The following is an 8,437-nucleotide window of genomic DNA, read 5'->3' on the forward strand; positions in this document are numbered from 1 at the left end:
CGTCAGGGAGAGAGCTAGATCTTTGTAAATTTGTAGTACTCATATAAATTGGAATTCTTCATTTCTTCATCCCCCCACCCACCATGAAGTCCAACGTGGGGAAGCTATAGTTGGGGCTCAAAATCTCCCACAGCCACAGGGGTAAACAGCGAAAAAAACGCAGCCACTATCGACAGAACAGAAGGCAGTCGCGGGACCAATGCGCTACCGACTGAATAGTGCCTGCCATATTTGACCAGCCGATTAACTTGACCGGGCCTTGATCAAGCCACCCGTCTAACCAGAATAAAGGACCAAAGAAGGTGTGTTGCTAGCTGCAGGGCGCAGCGTGCAGCATCGCTCAACCTCCAGAACTCCTGTCTCCTGGTAAAACGGGATGCCACGCACGGCAAACACACGTGGGAGAAAAGAATTAATAAATATACTCATGTTCCCTTATATGCCGTGAGATAACTTTCTCAGAATGTGGTACTGCCATTTAGTGTCACAATGCTTTTCTAGATCAAAGAAAACAGCTAGTACTGAGTTATGGCATGCGAAGGCTGATGTCATATAATTGTCTAAATGTGCAAGAGGGTCAGCTGTGCTTCGGTCACGACGGGAAATCCAAATTAAGAAAATAGAAGACTGTTGGATTCAATGGTACCCCATAAGGCATAGTTTTTAATTGAGATTTGGAATGTGTGACGTAATTGAGCTGATGCTCTTTTAAAAATAAAATTAAAATCAAGGCTGATGTTTGGCTGGGGTATTTTGCTTGTACCGATAACTACTCCATGACGCACGCTCATCGAAGCACTGCGGAGCATCCAGAGTTCTACCATGGAACACATTTAGATTTGTATGGCCGGGAAATGCATGTCTGATGTGGAGAGAAGGAAGATGAAGGAAGAGGAGTAGAAGAGAGGTGAATAATGAAGTATCACTATATGAAAGGAGGCCCAGAGCTGACCAATGAAAATATAGATGAAGGAAGGAAAGCAAGAAAGGGTCAATGCATGAAAAGGTTGAGTGCACATGTCAAAGTGGGTGAGACCATCTGAGTTAGAAGGTCATTGTTAGAAAGAAAACCCTTCTAGGGAACGGCTTTGGGAAGTAGTGGTGTGTTCACCTCATAGAGTATGGGACAGTTGAAATCGCCAACTACAAGGGTGGTGGTTGACGCTAAGAAAGTAGAGTTTCGAAGGCATTAAAGTCAATGGGAAGAGGAAAAAGTAAACTGAAACAACTGTGATCCAACACCGAAGAAAGATGCATATAACTGTAAAAGGGACAGTGGTTTGGAAGAGGTATAGTGTACAGTGTATTTTGATGGATGAGTATAATGAGATAGAGAGTGAGGGGAAATAAAAAATTACAGTTTGGAATCGGCACTGGAGGGATGTGTTAGGAACGTTTCTTGAAGAGAGATAATGGATGGTTTTAGGAAGATATGAGGTGACGAAGATTAGGCCCGTGAGACGAAAACCTCGAATGTTTCACTGTGATTGTGGATCAATGGTTAATGGTTAAAAGACTTCTAAGGTAATGTAGCACTATAGGAAGGAACAGTAAAGGGTAGTGATGCGCGGCTGAGTTAGTTGCTATGTCAACTATCTAGATTAATATTGAAATGATTAAAGGTGGGTAAAGGTGTTGATAAGTGAATGGGTTAAGGTAGGGTTAGGCAAGGGATTAGATCAAGTGAAGGATATGTATGTATCTGAGAAAGAAAACAGGTTCTCAAAGCAGAAAGTGTGAGATCCTGTAAGGATGTCTGATAGGTTGGGAGGTCGGTGAAGGGAGGATAGGTAGGGGAAAGCAGAGGTACGGGCTGCAGCAAAGCGTGGACAGGACAACAGAATGTATGGAACTGAAAAGGGGACATTACATAGGGAACACAAGGTGGATCAGAATGTGACATCAGATAGGAGTGTGTTAGTGGTGTGGCCAATACGCAAGTGGGCGAGAGCCGTTTCCCAATGTTTTTTCTGATGAAATGGAGCTGACCAGGAGGAGATTGGTAGTTTTACAGTATGTAATTTATTAGTGCGGAGACTTGACCACTTTAAGTGTATCTTGAATCTCGCTCTAGCAGTTTGCACAAGCAGCTAGAGGATGATTAGAGCTTCTCACCAATGAGATGGAAAATTTCCTGACGTCCATCTGTGGTTGAAAATAGTTAATAGGAAGGGTGGGTGTAGGACAATCTCCATAATCTGACCAATTTTTGTTATAGATAGGGCACTTGGCTGGGGAGATAGAGACAGTTCCGGTGCAAATATTGAGGGTTGGGCGAGATTCTGCAGGAATGGGGTTAACAGAGAGATCAGTTAGAGTTGATAATGCTATAGCTTGGTTTTCAGATGTTACTGTGATGAGACGGGAACGATCGGAAAGAGACTTTGCCTACTTGTTTTGGAGACATTGCTGGAAGAGAGGTGTGTTGTCAGAGTAGGGAGCTGTGGGAGAATTTAAATAAAGTATTTAAGATATTTGTAGAGATGGGGGTAGTAGAAGGACGGGGGCGTGTGGAAGAGGGAGTAGTGTTGAGGGAGGTAGCATTATGGAGAGGTGAATCATAAGGCTGTAAAGTAGTAATAAGGGAGGAATGGGGTAGTTGATGAAGAAGGTTGTGGGGGTAGAAGTGGTGAAGTTGAGCATGTTGGGAAAGTAGGAATGTCTCCTGGAGATTGAGTAATGGCTTGGGTGGATAATATACTAATATACTATACAGGCACTGAGGAGTTGCAGTGTTTGGAGCCGTGGTCAAAGGAGAGGCTGGGGTCGGGGAATTGGAAGAGTTTGAATTGGTGGGGCTATTTAATGAAGGGGCAAGTCTCATTGCCCCTAAGGGTCCCATTGAGGGTTAAGGGCTTGACAACAAAACAGGGGGATACCGTGTCCATGGCTCCCTCAGTTCAGGACTGGCACAAAGTCAGCCTTTCATCCTTTCAGCACAGCTCTCACACCTTAGGAAGTGGACAGTAGAAGGGGTTGGGGAAGGGACGGAAACGAAAAAGCAGGAGGGGAAAAAGACAATGCAAAATTAGTTGCGTCGAGGGCTGAGGCCCAAGGCAGGGGAGATCCCCAGCATTGGGTCCCAGTCCTCGCCTCCCCCACGGCAACAATGGGCAATGGATTGGGGAGGGGGATTGTGGATCAATCAAAGGGTGATAACAGTACATGCCATGACCAACGTGAGTTTACTTTATTAATTATTTTTACACAGAGATGGCTACACTTATACTAAGTTACCAATGAGCCAATTATGAGTACTGCCTGTCTTGTCTGTTTACCCTTTTCCTTGATTTTCGAAAATATTTTACTTTATCTTATATTGCTGTTACTAATGTCAATAACATTATAGTAATTATAATGTCTATAAAACAGGGGAAGACCATGCCCATGGCTCCCTCAGGCCATTCAGGACAGGCACAAAGCCTTTCATCTTTTCAGCACGACTCTCACACTTTAGGAAATGGATAGCAGAAGTGGTTGGGGGAGGGATGGAATCGAAAAAGCAGTTTACTTTATTAATTGTTTTTACACAGAGATGGCTACACTTGTACGAAGTACCAGTGAGCCAATGACAATTATTGCCTGTCTCGTCTCTTTACCCTTTTCCCTGATTTTCTAAAATATTTCACTTTATCTTATATTGCTGTTACTAATGTCAATAACATTATATTAATTATAATGTCTGTAATAAAAATAACACATTTGGTATTCATAGCATTAGTAAAAAAAAAATCAAGAAAAGGTGAAATCAGGTAAGGTCACAAGGCCTACTAGTTGACTCCTATGTGGCTAAGCACTTGCAGGGCCATCTATGTGCAGAGACATCCCCCCTCCCCCCAAAAAAAAAGGAGTACAGCATTTTCTGTTAATTATGAAACAAACTTTTGTTGCATAATTATACAAAGGGTTGAAGTGACAGTAAGTAAAACGAATTACTATTTTATCTGCATTTACGACTTTAATTAGCTTGTTATAATTCTCACTCTATTTTGAAACAAATAATTTGTGTGGTTTATAAGCAGGTGAGTTTCCTATTCGATCACCCTTGAGATTGACAGCAAGTGGTAACATGGACGGTTCTCTCAAGTGTATTCCCCGTCCCCCGGGTGTCCAGCCTCTCAATTCTATCACATGATTTCTGTATCCTGTTACTGCAATCCATCCTGAAATAAGAATATTTATAGCTTTTTCAATGAAATTTCAATCATATGATAGATCATATGACAAATTACACAATATAAACAGCAGGGATAACTTTTAAAGTCATTGATATATTTACCCACTGATGAAAGCACAACATCAGCACAACTCTGGCGCTGTCCGGTGCCTAATGAGCGCATATCTTTAGGCTTCAAAACTGGCCAGTGAAGCAGTCTTTCTTCTATACTCATGGGTATCCCTAACAGTGTTGAGCCCAGATATTGCCTGTAGAATGCTGATGCCTCCACAGTTTCTACTATATTTATGGGAATATGTTCTGATGCAAAAACAGTCAATCTGAAACAGAAATTATCTATAAAACAACTTTATATATTTATATTTATATATTTATATTTATATATAAATATGTAATATTTATGTATATAATATATGTATAATATATATATAATATATATATAATATATATATATATATATATATATATATATATATATATATATATATATATATATATATATAAATATAATATATATATATATATATATATATATATATATATATATATATATATATATATATATATATATATATATATTTTAAATATAATATATATATTATATATATATAACATATATTATATACATAAATATTACATATTTATATATAAATATAAATATATAAATATAGATATATAAAGTTGTTTTATAGATAATTTCTGTTTCAGATTGACTGTTTTTGCATCAGAACATATTCCCATAAATATAGTAGAAACTGTGGAGGCATCAGCATTCTACAGGCAATATCTGGGCTCAACACTGTTAGGGATACCCATGAGTATAGAAGAAAGACTGCTTCACTGGCCAGTTTTGAAGCCTAAAGATATGCGCTCATTAGGCACCGGACAGCGCCAGAGTTGTGCTGATGTTGTGCTTTCATCAGTGGGTAAATATATCAATGACTTTAAAAGTTATCCCTGCTGTTTATATTGTGTAATTTGTCATATGATCTATCATATGATTGAAATTTCATTGAAAAAGCTATAAATATTCTTATTTCAGGATGGATTGCAGTAACAGGATACAGAAATCATGTGATAGAATTGAGAGGCTGGACACCCGGGGGACGGGGAATACACTTGAGAGAACCGTCCATGTTACCACTTGCTGTCAATCTCAAGGGTGATCGAATAGGAAACTCACCTGCTTATAAACCACACAAATTATTTGTTTCAAAATAGAGTGAGAATTATAAACAAGCTAATTAAAGTCGTAAATGCAGATAAAATAGTAATTCGTTTTACTTACTGTCACTTCAACCCTTTGTATAATTATGCAACAAAAGTTTGTTTCATAATTAACAGAAAATGCTGTACTCCTTTTTTTTTGGGGGGAGGGGGGATGTCTCTGCACATAGATGGCCCTGCAAGTGCTTAGCCACATAGGAGTCAACTAGTAGGCCTTGTGACCTTACCTGATTTCACCTTTTCTTGATTTTTTTTTTACTAATGCTATGAATACCAAATTGTGTTATTTTTATTACAGACATTATAATTAATATAATGTTATTGACATTAGTAACAGCAATATAAGATAAAGTGAAATATTTTAGAAAATCAGGGAAAAGGGTAAAGAGACGAGACAGGCAATAATTGTCATTGGCTCACTGGTACTTCGTACAAGTGTAGCCATCTCTGTGTAAAAACAATTAATAAAGAAAACTGCTTTTTCGATTCCATCCCTCCCCCAACCACTTCTGCTATCCATTTCCTAAAGTGTGAGAGTCGTGCTGAAAAGATGAAAGGCTTTGTGCCTGTCCTGAATGGCCTGAGGGAGCCATGGGCACGGTCTTCCCCTGTTTTATAGACATTATAATTACTATAATGTTATTGACATTAGTAACAGCAAATAAGATAAGTAAAATATTTTCGAAAATCAAGGAAAAGGGTAAACAGACAAGACAGGCAGTACTCATAATTGGCTCATTGGTAACTTAGTATAAGTGTAGCCATCTCTGTGTAAAAATAATTAATAAAGTAAACTCACGTTGGTCATGGCATGTACTGTTATCACCCTTTGATTGATCCACAATCCCCCTCCCCAATCCATTGCCCATTGTTGCCGTGGGGGAGGCGAGGACTGGGACCCAATGCTGGGGATCTCCCCTGCCTTGGGCCTCAGCCCTCGACTCATCTAGTTTTGCACGGTCTTTCTCCTCCCCCTCTTCGTTTCTGTCTCTTCCCCAACCCCTTCTACTGTCCACTTCCTAAGGTGTGAGAGCTGTGCTGAAAGGATGAAAGGCTGACTTTGTGCCAGTCCTGAACTGAGGGAGCCATGGACACGGTATCCCCCTGTTTTGTTGTCAAGCCCTTAACCCTCAATGGGACCCTTAGGGGCAATGAGACTTGCCCCTTCATTAAATAGCCCCACCAATTCAAACTCTTCCAATTCCCCGACCCCAGCCTCTCCTTTGACCACGGCTCCAAACACTGCAACTCCTCAGTGCCTGTATAGTATATTAGTATATTATCCACCCAAGCCATTACTCAATCTCCAGGAGACATTCCTACTTTCCCAACATGCTCAACTTCACCACTTCTACCCCCACAACCTTCTTCATCAACTACCCCATCCTCCCTTATTACTACTTTACAGCCTTATCTCCATAATACTACCTCCCTCAACACTACTCCCTCTTCCACACGCCCCCGTCCTTCTACTACCCCCATCTCTACAAATATCTTAAATACTTTATTTAAATTCTCCCACAGCTCCCTACTCTGACAACACACCTCTCTTCCAGCAATGTCTCCAAAACAAGTAGGCAAAGTCTCTTTCCGATCGTTCCCGTCTCATCACAGTAACATCTGAAAACCAAGCTATAGCATTATCAACTCTAACTGATCTCTCTGTTAACCCCATTCCTGCAGAATCTCGCCCAACCCTCAATATTTGCACCGGAACTGTCTCTATCTCCCCAGCCAAGTGCCCTATCTATAACAAAAATTGGTCAGATTATGGAGATTGTCCTACACCCACCCTTCCTATTAACTATTTTCAACCACAGATGGACGTCAGGAAATTTTCCATCTCATTGGTGAGAAGCTCTAATCATCCTCTAGCTGCTTGTGCAAACTGCTAGAGCGAGATTCAAGATACACTTAAAGTGGTCAAGTCTCCGCACTAATAAATTACATACTGTAAAACTACCAATCTCCTCCTGGTCAGCTCCATTTCATCAGAAAAAACATTGGGAAACGGCTCTCGCCCACTTGCGTATTGGCCACACCACTAACACACTCCTATCTGATGTCACATTCTGATCCACCTTGTGTTCCCTATGTAATGTCCCCTTTTCAGTTCCATACATTCTGTTATCCTGTCCACGCTTTGCTGCAGCCCGTTCCTCTGCTTTCCCCTACCTATCCTCCCTTCACCGACCTCCCAACCTATCAGACATCCTTACAGGATCTCACACTTTCTGCTTTGAGAACCTGTTTTCTTTCTCAGATACATACATATCCTTCACTTGATCTAATCCCCTTGCCTAACCCTACCTTAACCCATTCACTTATCAACACCTTTACCCACCTTTAATCATTTCAATATTAATCTAGATAGTTGACATAGCAACTAACTCAGCCGCGCATCACTACCCTTTACTGTTCCTTCCTATAGTGCTACATTACCTTAGAAGTCTTTTAACCATTAACCATTGATCCACAATCACAGTGAAACATTCGAGGTTTTCGTTCTCACAGGCCTAATCTTCGTCACCTCATATCTTCCTACAACCCATCCATTATCTCTCTTCAAGAAACGTTCCTAACACATCCCTCCAGTGCCGATTCCAAACTGTAATTTTTTATCTTCCCCTCACTCTCTATCTCATTTATACTCATCCATCAAAATACACTGTACACTATACCCTCTTCCAAACCACTGTCCCTTTTACAGTTATAGGCATCTTTCTTCGCTGTTGAATCACAGTTGTTTCAGTTTACTTTGCTCCTCCTCTTCTCATTGACTTTATTGCCTTCGAAACTTTACTTTCTCAACTTGACCACCATTCCTTATAGTTGGCGATTTCAACTATCGCCATACTCTGTGGGGTGAACACACCACTACTTCCCAAAGCCGTTCCCTAGAACGGTTTCTTTCTAACAATGACCTTCTCAACTCAGATGTCTCACCCACTTTGACATGTGCACTCAAAACCCTTTCATGCATTGACCCTTTCTTTGCTTTCCTTCCCTTCATCTATATTTCATTGGTCAGCT

General features: G+C 40.4%; 2 protein-coding genes across 2 annotated transcripts; one reads left to right on the plus strand and one right to left on the minus strand.

The window, feature by feature from the left end:
• Positions 1-3,976: 3,976 nt before the first annotated feature.
• On the minus strand, positions 3,977-4,520 carry LOC119568267 (nitric oxide-associated protein 1-like; the record flags this gene model as incomplete). The annotated part of the gene is made up of 2 exons (XM_037916726.1): positions 3,977-4,163; positions 4,280-4,520. Coding segments are annotated over 2 exons (420 nt in total), but the record flags the coding sequence as incomplete, so codon positions are not given.
• Positions 4,521-4,863: 343 nt separating this feature from the next.
• On the plus strand, positions 4,864-5,447 carry LOC119599516 (nitric oxide-associated protein 1-like). Its single transcript, XM_037949278.1, has 2 exons — positions 4,864-5,103; positions 5,220-5,447. Exons 1-2 carry the CDS (start codon positions 4,992-4,994, stop codon positions 5,396-5,398), a joined length of 291 nt encoding a protein of 96 aa, XP_037805206.1. The 5' UTR covers positions 4,864-4,991; the 3' UTR covers positions 5,399-5,447.
• The last annotated feature ends 2,990 nt before the right edge of the window (positions 5,448-8,437 follow it).

Source organism: Penaeus monodon, chromosome 43 (assembly GCF_015228065.2).
Source record: "Penaeus monodon isolate SGIC_2016 chromosome 43, NSTDA_Pmon_1, whole genome shotgun sequence".
NCBI lineage: Eukaryota > Metazoa > Arthropoda > Malacostraca > Decapoda > Penaeidae > Penaeus > Penaeus monodon.

Coding starts and splice junctions, on each gene's coding strand:
- LOC119599516 (XM_037949278.1), top strand. CDS start 4,992: ATGAGTATAGAAGAAAGACTGCTTCACTGGCCAGTTTTGAAGCCTAAA. Junction 5,104..5,219: donor TGTTGTGCTTTCATCAGTGG/GTAAATATATCA, acceptor TTCTTATTTCAG/GATGGATTGCAGTAACAGGA.